Source organism: Akebia trifoliata, chromosome 7 (genome assembly GCF_017979445.1).
Source record: "Akebia trifoliata isolate Shusen 1 chromosome 7, ASM1797944v1, whole genome shotgun sequence".
Classification (NCBI taxonomy): Eukaryota; Viridiplantae; Streptophyta; class Magnoliopsida; order Ranunculales; family Lardizabalaceae; genus Akebia; species Akebia trifoliata.
Window position 1 is genome coordinate 30,371,280 of NC_141381.1, and position 19,847 is coordinate 30,391,126.

The 19,847-nt window shown below is 33.7% G+C and overlaps 1 protein-coding gene and 1 pseudogene across 2 annotated transcripts; both read right to left on the bottom strand.

Annotated features, from left to right (window-relative positions):
* Window positions 1–1,574: 1,574 nt before the first annotated feature.
* On the bottom strand, window positions 1,575–3,185 carry LOC147398952 (putative galacturonosyltransferase-like 9 pseudogene; annotated as a pseudogene).
* An 11,872-nt stretch (window positions 3,186–15,057) lies between these two features.
* On the bottom strand, window positions 15,058–19,095 carry LOC147398953 (pyruvate dehydrogenase E1 component subunit alpha-1, mitochondrial-like). Of its 2 annotated transcripts, XM_086448326.1 has the most exons (8): window positions 18,227–19,091; window positions 18,059–18,138; window positions 17,082–17,159; window positions 16,560–16,655; window positions 16,375–16,446; window positions 15,718–15,771; window positions 15,510–15,575; window positions 15,058–15,282 (listed from the first exon to the last, which is right to left on the bottom strand). In XM_086448326.1, exons 1-8 carry the CDS (start codon window positions 18,930–18,932, stop codon window positions 15,238–15,240), a joined length of 1,197 nt encoding a protein of 398 aa, XP_086304452.1. In that variant the 5' UTR covers window positions 18,933–19,091; the 3' UTR covers window positions 15,058–15,237. The 2 variants fall into 2 exon arrangements, with proteins under 2 accessions (XP_086304452.1, XP_086304453.1); XM_086448327.1 differs by lacking the exon at window positions 17,082–17,159 and having other exon boundaries at window positions 18,227–19,095.
* Between the last annotated feature and the right edge of the window lie 752 nt (window positions 19,096–19,847).

The following is a 19,847-nucleotide window of genomic DNA, read 5'->3' on the forward strand; positions in this document are numbered from 1 at the left end:
TTCTCATGTAGCTCTCTATAGCAATTACCAAAGATGGAGGGTTTACCGCATCATCAAGATGATTACATCCGATCGTCTAAATATAGGAGAGTTATGTGACCATCCATTTTCAAACACTTGATTAGATTAAAAAAAAATTTTTTTTTGAATTTTTATTTTTCAAATATGATCTAAACAATCATTACAAGAGAACTGACTTATTATTTTTGTTCAATGTTATATTTTAGAGTCATGTTGGAGTGACACAAACAGAGACACAAAGGTGACAAAATAATGTCGTGTCGTGCACATTGTCGTAGATGTTTTTCTGCAAGATTCAAGTAAAAAAGCATCTACGGCTATGTGCACGCCACCACATCATTTTTGTGTCTCCGTTTGTGTCATTTCAACATTTTCCTATATTTTATGGACCATAGAACAACAGCTATAGGAGAATCGGGCTACAAAGAATCCATTCCTGTTTAATATCTGCATTATCGTAATTTGTACAGAAAATAATGTTTAGCATAAGAGTTATTTTATAATTGTAAAATATATTTTACTTTTATTTACATTCTACTAGGGAAACACTCATCTAATTATGTTTATTATAAATATATCTCTACGATACAATAATGAGTCGAACTAATCAAATTGAGCACTATTAAACCCTAATCCAACCCAAATTTGACAAGCTAAAAATTATTAAACCTAACCCTTCCTTTGTGATCTAAATTTGAAGGCCTAATCCTTGCTTCTTTTTTTAAGACGAACTTGTGAGCTCAATTAATATCCCATCTAGAACCTTTTACTAAGAATTCACGGGGAAGAAATTGTCCAACAACGATCAAGTCCCAAAACTTAACAATCAACTAGACGGCTAGAACACAAGAAGGACCGCGTCCATCGTACCTTAATTAGAATGTGAACATCTAGGTCAAAATAACGATGACGCTCACATTGGATAACCATAACCAGCAAACAACGGCATCGCCAGAACTTAACAATCAACTAGACGGCTAGAACACAAGAAGGACCGCTCACATTGGATAACCATAACCAGCAAACAACGGCATCGCCAGAACTTAACAATCAACTAGACGGCTAGAACACAAGAAGGACCGCATCCATCGTACCTTAACTAGAATGTGAACATCTAGGTCAAAATAACGATGACACTCACATTGGATAACCAGCAAACAACGGCATCGCAGGACAAACCCATGTTCAGATATTTAAGTAGGATAGACACTAGTACCAAATATCAACTCATTCCCATCTCTACAAAGTCTCACAACACATGATACAATTTTTAATGAAAGTGACGTAAAAAAGATTATAATACAACACATAATTGAGAACTATATAAATGAATGTAAATGTACTAATCTTCACTCTCAAATATCATGTTATTTTACAGATTTCTTTTTTTGATAATGTAAATGCCACATCATAGGATAAATCATTCATCCAATGCATCCTATATTTACAATGCATAATCCTATGATCCGTTACGATTAGAGATCAATTGAAGTATCGGATTATCAATGAACCCAAAAATCGGCCGAAACGGTAAATTTAAAAAAAATGTAGAATTTTTGAAGAAAATCAAAGCCTCTGTGTTATTATTCTCTTCCCCCAAATGTGCTCTCGAAACACAATCTCTTCTTACAAACCAACCAAAGATGTTGGCGCCCAAAATTGTTCCCACTAAATGGAACACAAGAAAAAAAAAATTACAATCTCTGATAGAAGAAGAAGAACCAAAATAATCCTTCTATCTTCGTCTTTGAATTTGTTTCTAATTTCTTTATACAATCTATGAAAGAATCATCATCAAATAAAAAAATAATCAACAAACGATCAAAATGAAGAAAAAGAAGAAATGGGTCTATGTTGTTCTTGTTGGTGATTCAAGTAGAGATCATAAGGTATCCAAAGATGATCGATTGGGCAAGGCATCTTCGCATCGAGTCTCGCCCATGGCTTCCCTTTCCCACTCCAATGCAGCAAACTCACAGGTCCAGGATGCAAAGACCTACAACTTCCCACAATGTTATCTCCACCAAGCCCATGTTGGTTCCATCTGTGATCGATCCCCTCAATATCTCCACCAAAAACCAGTAAAAATGGTGGAAGAGAACCTAGTTCGTAAATTCTCCTCTGTTTTTGTACTTCCATCCAACCTTCGATTCTCTTCCTGTAATTTCCTTCTCTCCATTTCCCCAAATCCATAACCATTACACCCGTGTTAAAGTAACACGGATTCCTTCCAGCAAAAACCCTAGACATCAAAGGATCAAACCAGAACAAATCTGTAAAATACTTGGTGAAATTCGCGTGGCAGTACTCGGGCGCTCCAATGATTCGTGACCCAGTAAGCGAAACGTCCCACAGCTTCTTAATGTCGTCAACAACGAGAAGATCTGAGTCGAGATAGATAACTCGAACAACGCTTGGTTCCAATATATCAGCCAAGTAATTTCTCGCGTAGTTCAATGGGTTCTCGAGAGCTTCACGGATCGAAGAAGAGATAAGATTCTTGACTAGATCTTCCTTAAAAGGATACACCTTGAAATTAAGCGAAGGAAATGTCGATTGGACAAGTCGAGTGAAGATTGCTGGGTTTACCGAGTCGGACTCGGACGAGATAAAGTGAAAAAACACGTTTTCAGGGCAAGAAGCGTGTTTGAGAACAGAGAGAACTGCAGCCATGGAACCTCTAAGATACTCTGAATCGAGGGTCATAGCGATGTGCACGTGAGACGAACTCGATGGATCCGAAACCAGACATTCCGCTCCGTTTCTATATTCGGGCGCTTCTGCGAATCTCGGAAGTGAACCCATTTGGGTTGGATCAACATCTTCGGTTTCTTTAATGGGGAAAGCTCGAATCGCCGAAGAAAGTTGGGTAAAAGCGAAGAAGAAGAGGACGAAGATAGTAACGGTAACGATGTTGGTTGGACGAAGAAGATACATTTTAACGGAAAACTGCTTTTCTTCTATGGATGGTGATCTCGTTCTTAAGGATGTTGGCTGCTTTAATGTTCCCTCTGTTGTTGGCGGTGGAGTTATATGGCATTAAAATGAAGAAGGACACGTTATTTTGAGACGGAAAACCGGAAATGGTCAAGAAGGAAGAAAGGGACACGCGGTTTCTTTCTTCCTTCTCGTGTTAAGAAACGCGGTTTTGAGTTCTCCGTGTTTGGTTGCGGTGCTTAGAGAAGAAGAACGAGAGGTTTTATTGAAGAAAAAAATAATCATTGAAAAGTAAAAGATTAATTTAGGAATACCCCCTCAAAATTTTGGGAAATATTTGAGATTTTCTCTGTAGTTTCAAATTTATGAAACACCCCTCTGTTGTTGTTTTTTTAAAGGATTAGAGTCTAACCTTAAATGACTTAAATACCCTCACATTCAACCTATTGTCATAAACCCTACGACTTTTTGCCTGTTTTTTTTTTTTCTTTCAAGTCAATGATTTTCACCCTTAACCACTTGTTTTTTGTACAATTTCATTAAGAATAATGATTTTCTGATGCCCCGTACGACATATGCCCTCTATCACATAACCATAGATCATTTGTCTTGGAATATGCATAACCATAAATCTTTTCTTTTGTATCCCAAGGCAAATGATCTATGATTCTATGATGGGGGCATACATTAGAGGGAAGGTGTCAGATTATCATGACTCTTTCATTAATCACTCGCTTTTAGGTATTATTTATTTTTTAAATTCATGAGAATAAAAAGAATAATATTTTTACTTTAAGGGTATGTTTGATTGCATATGAAAAATAAGGTGGAAAATCAATTTGCGTGGAAAATGACATTTTTCAAGTGTTTGATTGCACATAGAAATGAAAATTCATTTTCCACCCCAATCAAAAAGTCTACTAAAATATGGATTTTACTTTCCTACCCATATGGGTGGGAAAGTGAAATTCACCCATATTTTTCATCTCCAATTCTTTCTCACTCATATCTTCTTCTTTCCTACTACTACCACCATCACACTAACCTCGTCGTCATCGTCATCACCGTCGCTGTCTCCATCGTCACCGTCGTTGTCGCCATCTTCATCTCTATCATCACTATCTTCGACCACCTTATCTCTCTCTCTCTCTCTTCTTCTCATTCTTCTCCATCCCTCACCTCCTTCTCCACCACCACCACCATCACGTTTTCCCCCATCTTCCTCATCATCTTCTTCCTCACTTACCTCCGCCTCCGCCACCTTCACCATCACATTCTCCTTTCTTCTTCCTTACTTACCTCCACCTCCACCATCGTCGTCGTCGCCGCCACATCCTCCCCTCTCTCTCTCCCTCTTCTTCTTCATCTTTTCTTCTTCTTTTTTCTCATATTTTTTTTATGATTTTATCCAAGTAAAATCAAACAATAGAATTTGATTTTCCAACCCTACCTATTTTCCACCATTATTTTTTCATGCATTTCAAATTTCATGGAAAGTCACTTTCCATGCAATCAAACATACCCTAAATGACTTTTTCAAATAAATTAATGATTGAATATGATGAATTTTTAGGAAAAAAATAAGATGAATCTTGTAAGAATAAAATAAAGAGTTTAACTAGCCTTACAAACTAAGGGTCCTTGGAACCACTTTGTGGCATCCAAAAGCATGATCCGATGCTTTCAAGTAGCAGAGGATAAAATTTTATAAACTTTGAAAAACAAATATTCCAAAAAAAGTTATTTTTAACTGTTGAATTTTAATTTTAAGTTTGTGAGTTAGGTGGAAGTTTGATAGCCTTCCTTTTTCAAAATCTTGAATCAAGTTCAGAAGAAATAATTTTTTGAAGTTTTTTTTCTTTAATTTGAATTTTTCAATAGTATTTAAATGGTTGTGGTGTTGAATTGTTGATGTGATAATCCATATAAGCAAAATAATCCTTAGTAAGGCTTAAGATCTTATTATATGAGTAAGGAAAGTGTTTCCCTAAAACAAATCAAAGATAAACTACTAAATAAAATATTTTATTAATATAATGGATTTTGGAAATAATAATAGTAAAAGGGTTTTGAGCAAGGGGTTGAAAATGGGGGTATTTAGGTACTTTTGTAGTAGTCTTTTTTGAAAGACCAGGGCCAAGGGTTTATCATCAGTTTGAAATTGCATGGCTATCTTGAATATTCACCAAAGTGGAGGGTATATCTTTATTGTTTACTTTCTTTCCGTTGCTAGTTGGTATGAGTGTCCAGCGAAGCAAAAGAAAGCGATTTAAATTTCTTGAATTTATAATTTATTATTTAATTAATTGGATGGGCTTCTCTGTAATTCTGATAAAGTATGCCAGCTGTGAATGATGTTGATGGACTGCTTCAGCCTGGCAGAGCCAGGGCCCATTTTAAGTACTGTTTTGCAAACTGAACCACACTAATGGATAAGTGTTTATACTATACTTCAGAAGTTTCATAACTATCTTACTCCTGATCTGTATAATTGATCACAGCCCAAGAGCTCATTTGCATCTATCATCATGATTTGTATAGGAGCGAATATATTTATAGATAATTGGTAACTTCAATGACCCAAATGATATATATTATTTGTAGATGATATTAATTAATGAGATTCAAAGAAACGATCAACACAAAACTAGAATTACAAAGAAATATTAGAATTCAAGAATTTTAGAATAAGGAGAATCAAGAAATAAGCATGCAAAGTGTAAATTTATCATGAACATGATAGAATAGTATCCAATTAAATCAAGTCGTGATACTCTTACGCTTCCTTTGACCTATCGCTTACGTCGCCATCATTGAACCATAGATCATTTTTCTCGAGATACACAAGAAAATATTTATGATTTTACATATCCTAAGGTAAATGATCTACGATTCTATAATTTTTATTTATTTTTTATTTTTGTGTGGGGGGGGGGGAGGGGTATGTCAAAGGGGGGCATTAGAATCATTATTCAATTAAATTTGATAGTCTAGAAATACATTAAAGTGTCAATTTTGTTATCTTGAATACAAAGATGGAGAGGAGTCCACTTCAAAATTTTGAAGGAACCCTCATCGTTACAAGAAACGTAACGTTTTCAATTTATATTACACTCTTATTGTCAATTTTTGGATGACTTTCGTAGAAATGGCATGTGTAATTCAATGGAAAGGGTTCCTTCAAAATTTTGAAGCGACCTGCCCGCTTCAAAGTTTTTTTTTTTTTTTTTTTTTCTAATGGAGAGATTGAGAAATATGTTATCCATACAATTTAAGTTGAACGATTAAAGTGGAGGCACACTTTTAAAGTGCCAAAATGATGGATGCATACTAATCAAATAAAAAGATTTTTTTTTTAATACAATAGAAAAGATTAAATATGCTTAATGGGATTGAATGTTGGATAGTCAAGAAGCATCATATTCATAAATTAACATAACTGTAAATAGACGGATTAAGAAATAAAAATTAAAAATAATTATATACGATTTTTTTTTTTATAAATATAAAGTATTTGAAAAAATATATAAAAATACTTCAAATAACTAAGAAAATGTCGGTCAAGAAAATTTGTACATGTTCAACTAAAGTCGATTAAATTTTGAACTTTAAATAAATATTTAAATTGAAGACTCTAAAAAAAATATAAGAAGAGCAGTAATAGATCATGAATGGAGATCAAAAGTAGTATGAACTCACTCTTAGTTATAAAAAATAAATTTTGACATTTAGCAATGGACAGAGACATTTATTTAATCGATTCCAAATATTTGGGATAAGGTTTTGTTGGTGTAAAAATAAAATTATAGCTAAAATAAATAGAGTCAATGAGTATCCAATCGTTGTGCATAGGAGATCAGGAGTCACTTAACTATCCAACTTCCAGGTGTGCTGAATTAGAATTTATATTAAAAGATATTTATGAAAGGTCGTGGGACCCACCTACATTTTGAACACTTTATGTTACTAAATTTTGTTGTTGAGTGCTCACCTTAATGAAAACCAGAATATTTATACAAGAATATGTAACGAGTAGAGATTATTCAATTAGGTCAATTGTAACTAGTTTGTTCCAGTGCGAACCTTGAAGTGTGGGTCCAACGTCCCCCAAAAAATTCATGAATTACATTTATTCTGATAAATAATTAAAATCTTTATCATATTAAAAGATAAATTTTATGTTCTACATGTATTAGAGCATCTTAAACAATGATCTTTAAAATAAATAATATATTTTGATAAAAATTGACAAATATTATTTTAGTTAGTCTAAAATTTATTGCATGGTGGTCTCACATCTTGTAATCTAGGAATACGATCCAATGTCATAAGTTTTCAGAGAACGAAATTCTAAGAATTTTGAAAAAAAAATCATTATTTTTCACCATTGAATTTTAATTTTAAGTTTGATAATCTTCCATTTTCAACACCTTGGATGATCAAGCTCAATTTATTTTATTTTATTTTTTATTTTATAAATATGAGTTTTTTCATGAAAATTATAAAGATGTTGTCTAGACTGTCAATCTTACTAACTTAGCAAGGAAAATATTTTTTTATAATTTTATATTATATTTTTATTAGAATCAAAGAATACTCGTTACTTATGATGAGTCTTGGCATTGATTTCTGTGTTCGTTACTTTAACATGGGGTAGTAAAGAGTGTATTGGACTCGATTTTTATGGTTTGACTCTTTATAATAAAGAGCATGTTAGGTTTAAAGAGTTTGTTGGGATTGCTTTTATTTACTTTCAAATGCACACCACACAATCTATTTGACTTGAGAAACGAAGATAGATCATTCTCTGACTAATTTTAAGGACTCAAAGAATAATATAATTCACACAATCACAAAATAAAACATATGCATTCCAAGAAAAGAGTTTAGAGAGCAAATACTTTATTTTAATACTTTACGTTCTCATCCGATTTGTATAGATTAATACTAAGATTGTGAACATCTGAATACAATTGAAGAGATAGTAATTCAAGGCACAAAGCTTAAGAAGATGATACTTCATGGTGCATAACATAAGGTGTAAGAAAATAGTTATTTTCTCTTCACAATCACAATTTTTTTAGAAAATTGATATATACATATATAGGGTTGGGTTATTTAAACAAAATCCTAGACAACATTTTAGATAAAGTTTTGTCTTATATGCTTCAAAAGTTTGGGAATGGGCTGATTTTTTGTGAGGATAATTTCTATAATGAGTAGATCATCCTCACAAAAAATTCGTCAACCCTGAAACTTTTAATCCCATGAAAAACGATTTCAAACTAATGGTAAAAAATTGACGATTCAAGATTCTTCAACTTATAAACTAATGTTACAAATTTTATAATTAGTTGATTTTTTGTGAGGATGATTTTCTCACCATAGAGCATCCTCACAAAAAACCAGCCCATTTCGAAACTTTTAGTCCATATATATATATATATAGAGAGAGAGAGAGAGAGAGAGAGAGAGAGAGAGAATAATGTTGAAGTGGCCTCAGGTTGGAACTTCATATCACACTTTTTGATGTGAAAGTGTATGAGAACCATAGATGTGTTTCATCGAAATACGAGTGAAAAAGCATTTATTATTCATATCCACTTTCATGTCAAGAAGTCCGATATGAGATTCTAACTTGAGGTCACTCCAACACGACTCATACATATATGATCAAGATCCCTTAACTCCTAAGAATGACTTATGAAAAAAAAATGATCCCGACCCTTTAAATGCAAAATCCAATGATTGAGATTATCCTCGGGATAAGCATATCTTAGATTGTGTTATCAAGGTACTCATAAAGGTTAGCCCATTCTGAAACTTTAACCTCATCAAAAGGGTGTACAAAAAAACTTTAGCTATTTTGTTGTCCCTTGAACTCAACTCTCTATATATAATGTTTAGCAATACAAATAAAATATTTAGCATTTTATAATATAATTTTAAATCTATGGTAAAATATATATGAGTGACGTTTGGAGGCCCTACAGAAAGCTAAACATTTTTTCAATGTATGGGTTAGAAGTTTGGGAATGGGCTGATTTTTTGCGAGGATGATCTCTATAACGAGGAGATCATCATCACCAAAAATCAGCCCATTCCAAAACTTCTAACTCCATCAAAAGTGGTTTACAAAAATCGGATAATTCATGATTCTTCAATTCGTAAATTAGGGTTAGAAGTTTCGGAATGAGCTGATTTTTTGTGAGGATGATCTCTTCACCGTAGAGATGAAGAGATCATCCTCACAAAAAATCACTTAATTCCTAAACTTCTAACCCCTATTTTGAAAAATGTTTAGCATAATGTGTTTGACTTTCTTTGGGGCCTCTGAACGCTTCCTTATATATATATATATACAAGACACATATGAAAAAACATATGTAAAAACAATGTAACATTAATAAAATTTCAAAATATGGGTTAGAAATTTGCGATTGAGCTGATTTTTTATGAGGATGATATCTATGATGGGAAGATCACCTGAAAAAAAAAAAAAAAATCAGTCAAATCTGAAACTTCTAATCCCATTAAAAGTGATTTAGAATGTGGACCGTCGATTTTTTGCCAATTTTTGTCAATAACTTGTAAATCACTTTTGATGGATTTAAAAGTTTCAGATTGAGTTGATTTTTTGTGAGGATGATTTTCTCATCATAGTGACCATCATCGTAAAAAATCAGCTCAATCCAAAATCGCTAACCCATATTTTGAAAAACCATTGTTTTTACATATGGCCCATGTATATATAGATATAGATATAAATGAGATCATTCTCACAAAAAATCACTGTCTCGAAACTCCTAATCTATACATTGAAAAAATGTTTGTTACAATATTTGACTCCCTTTAGGACCTCCCAACATCAATCATATATATATATATATATATGTATATTAGTGGCAATTTTAAGATAGAGGGAACATGGTTCTTGCAATAATACAGAATTTATATAATGCTTCCAGACCTGCTTTTTTGGTTGGAAGGACAGCTATACCATTTGGTAAGTGGGACACTAATCAAAAGAAGCCTTGTTCTGACTCCACCACCAAATTGGTGGGACCCACATTCTAAAAATTTGTATGCTGCCACCAGCATCCAATCATCTGAGACATTTTATTATTATTATTATTATTATTTTAATTTTCTATTTTAATTTTATTTATTTTTTCTCTCTCATATTTTACAAGTAAAAATCCAATAGGAGGCACATTAGGTAGTTATTTTGTTATTATTACAATTTAATCCATGCTTTTTATCTTATGGCCAATGGATGAGATCTTAGGGCTGTGGGACACACCTATGAATTTTGGGTCATGTAAGGAGAAGATTTAGATGACCCAAATTATTGGAATATATAAGGTTGGATGATGATGGGTGTGGTAGAATGTCTCCATTGTTAGAAGAAAACTTTTTCTTATGAGATTTTTGACCTTATGTTTTAAGAGTCTTGATAATATGACTCGTGGACAAGTTTGGGATCGTAGATCTATATGTCTCAGGATACATGATTCCTTGAGATACATTTTTTTATGGGAAAGTGTGATTGTGTATCCCGAGACATACATATCTATGATTTCCGAACTTGTCCATGTCATGGAGTCATTTGGGTATGCCACCTTGCGAGTCATATTATCACGACTCATGTTTTAAATATAATTATGTTTAAAATGCAAATTTATTTTATATTTTAATGATAAAAATGAAGATTTTGTTGTAATTTTCCAATGTCATTTTTGTATGTATTGTAATTTCTTAAAGGGTTGGGATCTATTGACTCCTAAAATAACTCATGGAAAAAAACACATAATCCTTTAGACACAAAATACAATGGTTAAGATTTATGAGTATCTTCAAAAAACAAATCTCGGAGATATTTATCCCAATGATAAATCTCAACCATTGGATATTACATTTAAAGGATTGGGATCATGTGTTTTTTTCAAGAGAGTCATGCTTAGGAGTCAAGCCATCGTCACCCTTTCTTAAAATTTTACTTACAAAAATACCACTGCACAATGCTAATAAAACTCTTATTTTTTAAAATTAAAAGATAAAATAATATTTGTTTAATGTCAGCTAGCTTGAGATATAAATGGTTTTCTAATAGATTTACGTTGAGCATTGTTACTCTCTTTTGGGGGTTCAATTATATTATACCATTCTTATTTTTAAAGATCTTTTTTTGCAAACTTAGATTTGTAAAAGGATTTCTTGCATTATGAACAAAGAAAACAAAAAAGAAAAAGAAAAAGAAAAAAAAGGGAAATAAAAATAAAAGGAAGACATGTCTGTACAGAGAGAAGAATAATAGTTGTTAACCTGTTTGAAAATAAGACATGCTTGTTGTTAACATGGATAACAATAATAGTTTCAAATGATATCTTAACAACTTCCAATACTTTAAAAATACTCCTACAAAAAGAAATGCATAATACGTAAGATACTTCCTACGACATTGCGTTGGACATTGAGTTGATGTTGAGGTGTACTCATAACCTCTTGAGTGAGAAGTATCTATGGTTCTGAGGACACCTTCACATCAGCTTAGTGTCCAACACGGTGTCCTACACTGTCATGGGTATCCTTACCCTTTGGGTGAGACTAATCTCGTAGTCACAAGCATCACCCCCTCGGGAAGTCTTACATGCAATAGGTTGTCGAGGGCCAATCAGGTCTTGGAGGGTGACCCCAAAGAATTCATTGTTTTGTGGGATTTCGAACACTTAACCTACTCTTTCTAAAGAGCTTATCAAGGCTCGGCTTGCCACTAAGTCAACCCCTTTGGGTTACAATCACTCTTAACATTGTTCAAAAGGAAAACATGCAAAATCAATGGCTATATCCAATTTTCAAAATATCACTAAATGTTAGAAAATCTTTAAAAAATAATCAATTTATATAATAAAACACTATGGTAGATCTCACTCTCTTTGTCTCAATATATAATAATATATCTCGAGGATTGATTTTATCTTTTTATCTTTTCTTTTCTTTCTCTTTCAAAAAATACCCCTAGCTTAATTATTTTTTCTTCTTTTAACCCCCCCCCCCCCCCCCAAACCCAACTTTGTTATTTTCCTCTTCTCTTACCCTAATAATAATATATTTTTAACTTTATTAATTTTTCTTTTTTACCCTTTACCCCGAAGAAGAAGAAGCATGTGCAGTTGTGCCATTGGCATGAGCAAACTCTAGTATTATCTTAATGTCTTAATTTCTAGACTTAGACCCATAGCTTTGAGGGCTCGACAAATTGCAAAACAACTTTTGAGATCTGCGTTCAAGCTAGGTTACCCATCAAAGAAAAAAAAAATGTCTTTATTTCTTTTATCATAAAAGATAAATAAAATTATTTCTAAAAATATTAATGAAAAAACATATTATCAGGATTGTAACATCCGATACTTTACATATTTGTGAGGGGAGTTTAGGTAAGACTGACACAAAATTATTGATTCACACACATGCATGTAGTTCGATTGAGATGATATTATATACGCTAATGATTTTTTGACTCGAAAATTTTCACTTTATCTATACTTGATTGACGTGGCAAGGACACATAATCGTTGATCTTTTCCTTGTGTATCTCAAAGAAAAAGATCTTTGGTTTTGTGCCCTTGCCAGTAGTTTAGTTGAGTACCGATTGAGTGAAAATTTTAAGAGTAAGAAAATACGAATCTATTGTCATAAATCATTCCAACTTTGGGCTTGTTTATAATGTCCAATTGCTATTACACAAATTATATTTTTTTTCATTTGCAGTTTCTCCATCTAAACTGATTGAGTGTCAGAAAACAATGAACAAGTGGGTCACATGGGCAGCTGATGGACCAGATTTACTCTCAATTTTTATTACTTTTCGGACAAAAAACAGAGAATATTTATATTTTTAAGAGTTGGAACAGTGGGAAATTATAGGTGGAGATGGAGATGGAAGGGTTCATTGGATTCTCTGGCGATTCGTAAAGCCAGGGTTGGAGTGTTGGACTAAGTTAACTATCACAAGAGACAGGTGATGTTTGTCTCCATCTTAGATTTTAATAATCCCACGTGTCACTTCAAACTGCTTCTGAGATACTTCCTTCCCACGACTATCCTTTCCGTTGTTTAGTTATATCCAATAAAGATGAGCCACGTGGATAATCAAAAGAAAACTCTTTATTCTATTTCTACTACGGTGGCAGAAATTAATAAATTTTTCCATTTGACCCACCACGTGGCTTGCGTAGAGGGAAAAGTAAGATAACATCATGTAATGTAATGGCCTGGCCCGGCCCCACCTAAGAGATCAAGTCGTTTACCAAACTAACGGAGTTCTAAAACAAAATCCAACCGTTCAAATAGAACTCCATTAACGCGTGACAAAGAAGATGTCAACGCGCGGGCGATTTCTTCATTGGGTGATAGCTGATAATCCAAACCGTTGGATGCAAGAGTTCGATTGACAATTAGATCTTCTAGAAACTTCTCGAGAATAAAAAATAGAGGTTCCCAAAACCTCATGAAAATTCTTGACAAAGTCAAAGTTTTGACTCTTGATTGATCTCCGTTCCTTTTTTTTAACTTTTCAAACGTGCATCTACGTTATAATAATGGGAGAAGGTGGCCGTTTTATTACACAAATACATATTAATTTTCTTTTATAAAAAAAATTACAAACATAATTAGGATAAATCACACTTGAATAATGATTTTCTGACTTCTTCCTCTAACATACTAACCCTCACTCTCCACCCGTGGCATGTGATAGAATTGTAATTTTTCTTTTTCGAGATACACAACTGCACATGTTTACGAGAATGTGCAGTTGTGCATCCCAATGCAAGAAAATCAATAATTTTATCACATGTCACATTGGGAGAGTATGTCACGACTTCAACTCCTGCTGTGGAGGATATTTTTTTTGCTCATAAAACTCACAGAAATTTGGAATCCATCAATCACATGTACCTATGTGTATTGAATGGCATTCTTAATTTACAAAAGTACTTTTTTCATTTCAAAACTATCCTTTTATGCTTGACGTGACAAGCAACGAAGAGTCTCGTGGGCAAAAAATGACTCTTGGTTGTGTATTAAAAAAATGTTTTACTTTATTATAAGGAAAAATTATTTAACGGTCCTTAATGAAATATTTTCTTTCTAATTAGTCCTTAACTTTTAAGAGTTGGTTAAACAATTTATTTAGTAAATCCCGCTTTTTTAATCAGTCTCTAAATCCCATCCTAGACATTTCTCACGATTGAAATGTTAAAACTGTTCTAATCATTCAAACTCATCATTTTTGTAAAAAAAAAAAAATAAATTTCAACATTCCAATATAATTTTAGAGGTTCCATTCTGATAGAAAAGATTTGAGAAAGAAAAAAAAATCATTTTCAAATATTTTAAAGATGTATGTAAAAAAAAATTAAGACTTTTCAATTATTTTACTTCATTTTTTTTTAAATATTTTCATACATTTCAAACATATTATAACCTGAGATGAGATGGAGAGACCATTGAGAAAAGAAAATTATACTGAATGGACTATTAAGAAAAACCTTAGTACTTAGGGACTAATTGGAAAGAAAAAACCTTCCATCAGGGATCATTAAATAATTTTCCTTTATTATATAGACCAAATTCTTTTTCATAGACACGACAAGGTAGATTTGAGTTGAGAATGGATACAAAATTCTCAAATAACATCTCATCGTTAATGCCAACTGAGGTAACTTCAATTGTCATACCAAATTTTAAAAAATTATCATACAAAAATTTCTCGACAACTTATACTTTTAAGACTATTTGATGCGAAGAAATCTGTAAAGCTATTGCCAAAGATAACACAAACCAGCCAACTTTTATTTTTTCGATAGGTAAATAATCTAATCCAAAATATTGTTGTCGTCGTCGATATCTAGACAAAATTTTTCTAGATTTTTTTTTTTGCTTATCATGGGTATCCCCACCCATCGGGCAAGACTGATCCCACTGTCACATGCACCGCCCCCCTCGGAAAGTCCTACACAAAGAATTCATTTATACAAAAAAAAAAATCTTCAAGATTTTCAAATGAAGACTAGTCGATGTCTAGAGATGCAGAGTGAAGGAAGATGGGGTGATCGGACATTTAAATAACCAAAATGAAAGAAAAATACTCTATACAACAAAGGGTGGGGAGCATTCAAGGGTACGCGGAGCCACCCGACTATTTTTTTTTTTTAGGATACAAATAAACAACATCTGCATTTCATGTTTGGGGATGAGTTGTAGTGGAGTGTTGATTTAACGGAGCACAGATCTGACTTTCTTCCTATCTGGTCCAAATACCTGCAGCGAAGCGAGACCTCAATAAGTAAACTCTTTCATAATTTCGTAAATTGTTACATCGGTATCGATCTTATAATTTAATAAATTGAATCAGAAAAGTTGGGAGGAATCAATCTTTTTTTTTTTTATTTTTTTAATTTAGGTACTTTTCTTAGAAAGGGGGGAAAAAAACAACAAAAGCCGACAATGGAGAAAGAACATTCAGATTTGGAGGAAATAGAATTTACCTCGGCTCCGTATTGTTTCACGTAAACGTTGGTGAAAAGCTCGGAAGGATTAGGCATTGGGCTTTCCTGATAACATGAAAAAGAAGCAAAGCTCATAGTGAATAGAAACAAGTCATTGACTAGCTAAGAAGCATCTTTCCTCTAATAAGTAACATAAATATAATTTTTTTTTTTTTTGGGTGTTTTATTATATAAAATTTCTTCGTACCTTCGCTTGAGCAATCGCTTCATCTACTTCTTTTCTAGCATGCTTCTCAATATCCTGCAATTAGAATCCATCGCGCATTTCAGCCTTTTCATGCATGGAGTTACTATTTATTACTAGAGCTGCTATTGGGCACCCCAACTTTTACTTATTACACCCCAATTTCTTAAATTATTTATCACCCTTCAATTATAGATTAAAACATACTCTTCAAACATTACAAAGGTTTGACTCAAATTACAATTCTCAACATTACAAAACATTATAACATTCTCTCAAACAATTTTAGTATTTGTTTACAATTATCATTAGGCTGCTAATATAAAATCCAAAACCCAAAAAATAAAAATCTAACCAAAAATAAATTAAATGAGAGCTTCTATTTGGCACCCCAACTTTTACTTATTCTAAACCATTCATTTATTTTTAATTGGGGTGTAATAAGTAAAAGTTGGGGTGCCAATAGCAGCTCTTTCTTTTCTTACTCCTAAACTAAGCACTGATTTCGCGCAACCTCCAATGAGGGTGAGCTAACCCCAAAAAACTGGTCCAAAGAGAGAGCACAAATCTGACTAAGATACAGCTCAATGATGAAAGCAATCCAAATGAGCCCATTTCTTTGATACTCAATTACGTTCGAAACAAGAGTTGAATGACTACCTTCAGTTCTTTTTCAGTGGCTAGCTCATGAGACAATAACAACTTTCTTATTCTTTCAATTGGATCACGCTCCTGAGAATCAAATTCCACCAAAAATAAGAAAACAAAATACGCCCAAACCCTGTAAGACCAATTATCGCAATTTGGCAAAAAAGAAGAAAAAAAAAAGAGAGAGATTGTCAAACCTGTCTCACACCAGTTATCTCATCACGTGTTCGGTAGGTGCTCCCTGGATCTGACATGGAGTGTCCATGGTATCTATAAGTGTCCATTTCAAGAATCTGAACACCAATATAGGGAAAAGTGATCAATAAAATTAATTTCACATCATTCACATAAAAGGATAATTCAAGCAGTAATTACAACCAGGAATTTCAAACCATTTCGAATCATCAACAAACAATTAGAAATCAATCCTCTAAGTTCAAACAGATTCATTGATCAGTGATTCATGTTAGAATGTCTTGTATTCTTTTGGGGAAAGTCGTCTAGGGTTTCTTTATTGGGAAGGCGATACATGTTTTTCTCTGTTCTCGTTTTGCTAGTCACTTAGTGATGATGTGAGAGGGCCATATCATCTCACTGTGACTTTCAATGCATTCCAACTCCATAATTGACTCACATATATTGAAACATCAAATCGTTTTTTCCCCTCAAATTACACATAGATACAAAGTGTACAATTCGGGGGAAAAAAAAAAACTCACGATGGGTCCATTATGCAGGGCATAGTCCTTGGCAAATCTACACGCTTGCTTCACAGCAAGAGCATCCATACCATCTACCTGTCATACAAATATAGAAAAATTGAAGAACCGTAACCAACAAGAAATAGGATATAACTGATGATTAAAATATATAATTGCTTAATACTTTCTTATGTATCTATCCATCATTCGAAAGAGCTGATGCAGGTGGTGGTTTCAAAATGGAATGGACAATTTGATCATGTCGAACACTTCAAGTTAGTGTAGATGCTTAAACAATTAAATATTTGTCGGTTTCCCTACCTTGTAAGATAACCTACACCAAACATGGGACTTGCATTCCTTGCCAACATAAACCTCTCTGCTCAATTGCATCAAAGCCTCAAAAGTGATTCTCATGAATTTTATCAGCATATTAATTTAAAAGGGAATGCTAGTCCAAGAACTCATGGAGACCTTAGTATTCTCCAATACATTCTTTTTCCAATAATACTCTTGCCTATTTTGTTTTTTACCGAATTACCGCCAACATAATAAAGGCATAAGAGTATAACAAATGTATTTATTATGTAAAAGACTAACATGCCATTGTCTTTTTTTACTAAAAGACAAAATGGGTAAAGGTATTATTGAAAAAAAGAATGTGGTGTACAATGCAAACGTTCCCATAAGGTCTTGGACATTTCCGAAGATTATGTTTCCCACTAACACATAAATGGGGATCAGTGAAATCTCAATATCGATTCTTGATCTATTAAAAAATAAAAACCAAAGAAGTTGAACAGTCTTTTGCACCACCCCATACTTCAAACACATCAAAGGACAATTGAGACAATTAGTACCTTTATTTTTGCAATTACAAGCCAGCTAAATTAGAGATACATATATTTTCCATTAGATCAAATTAAAAACTAATAAAACCCAAAACAAATCAAATCAATCAAATAACAATATATTATCCAAAAATTCTTCCTCACCTTCAAACCAGGAACAAAATCACCTCGCTTATAATAAGCTGAACTCTTTGACGCTCTCCATTCTGCAGTCCCCATCCCATCTAAAAGGCAAAATCAAACATAATGAAAACAACTAAATAAAAATAATTAAAAATTCTCCATCAAAGTTCGTTGAATCCCATTACTTACAGTGATTGTTCTCACAAACCAAAACCACGGGCAAATCCCAAAGAGCCGCCATATTAAGTGCCTCAAACAACTGCCCCTGATTCGCAGCGCCATCGCCATATATCGTAAATGTAACGGTCCCATCCTTGGAGTACTTCTGCGCGAACGCTAACCCGCACCCGAGCGGCACTTGGGCACCAACAATTCCATGTCCACCATAGAACCCATTCTCCTTTTTGTAAAAATGCATCGACCCTCCTTTTCCCTTGGAACCTCCGTCTTTACGACCCATTAATTCGGAGAAAACCTCGAAGAGGGTCCCACCTCGACCTAGATAAATACAGTGATCACGATAAGCGGTGATGATGCAATCTTTCTTGGTGATTGCAGCTTCCATGCCTACAGAGACGGCTTCTTGACCATCGTAGAGATGGCAGAAACCTCGAATGAGTTTGGATTTGTAGAGAGAGTCAGCAGCGATTTCCATGCGGCGCGTTAAGGACATGTGTTTGAAGAAGGCGAGGAGTTCTTTTGGGGTGGTTTCGACTGTCCGAGATGGTGGGTTGCATTTGTGGGTCATGAAGGGGAGGGAGGTTTCGATTGTGAGGAGGGTCTTGTCGTGTGTGGTGGAGAATGGACGAGTCAGGGATTGAGAAGAAGAGATGGTGGTGAAGGGTCTGAGTAGGTTGAAAAGACATGAGGAGGAGATGTGGTTGATGAGAGCCATGTTGATTGTCTAATGGTTTGAGCTTCGAACTAAGACTGTTCTCTCATCTGTGTGTCTCATTCACCTCTGTTAATGGCGTGCAGGCGTGGTGTGTGAATCCAGAAGGAAACCTGTGAGTGACAGGTTCAGGTGAGCGAACACCGCAATACGTTTTACTAAGTCGAGACTCGAGAGAAGGCCACGTTCAAAAATTAACACCTAAGTCTTCTACGTGTCGGAAATCAGCTTTTTTTATTTTTTATTTTTTATAATAATCTGATTACCTCACGTGACAAGTTCGACAATCATAGATCTGAGCTCCTCGGGATACATGACAGCACTTCCCATAAAAATGTGTCAAAGAGTCAGGCGGCATAATCTGAATACCCACGTGGCAAATACCTGACGACGAGATAAGTTTGAGCCCTCCTCATGATATATGACTCCCTCGAGATACACTTCATGTATCCCGAGGAACGTAGCCCGAACTTGTCATACCAGGATAATGAATTGAGTTTGCCACGTGGGTAGTCATATTATCATGATTTTTTAAAAAAGAACTAAGATCTCAGTCTCTTGTGAATATGATTTATATCTATTTTTTTTTTTTTATTAAAAATAAAAATAAAAAAGATCACAAAACTGTTTTTTCCCCTTCAAATCCATGTCTTTGAAAATGATTGCTCACTGATCACCCAATATTTTAAGTGTAAAATCTAAATGTATAGTTGATGTGACGCTCTTTCAATCGTTGAATCTATGCTATAGGAACCGTGTGTTACAGAAGAACCGCTTCAGAGAAAAAGGTATTAATCTATGGATGATCAAAATATCTCCAATGGTCTCTCAAATTGGGATGACAATTTCAAATTTTGAAATAACTTCTCATGAAAACACTTCAATGTAATTTCAAATGATGTCTCAAATATAACATAT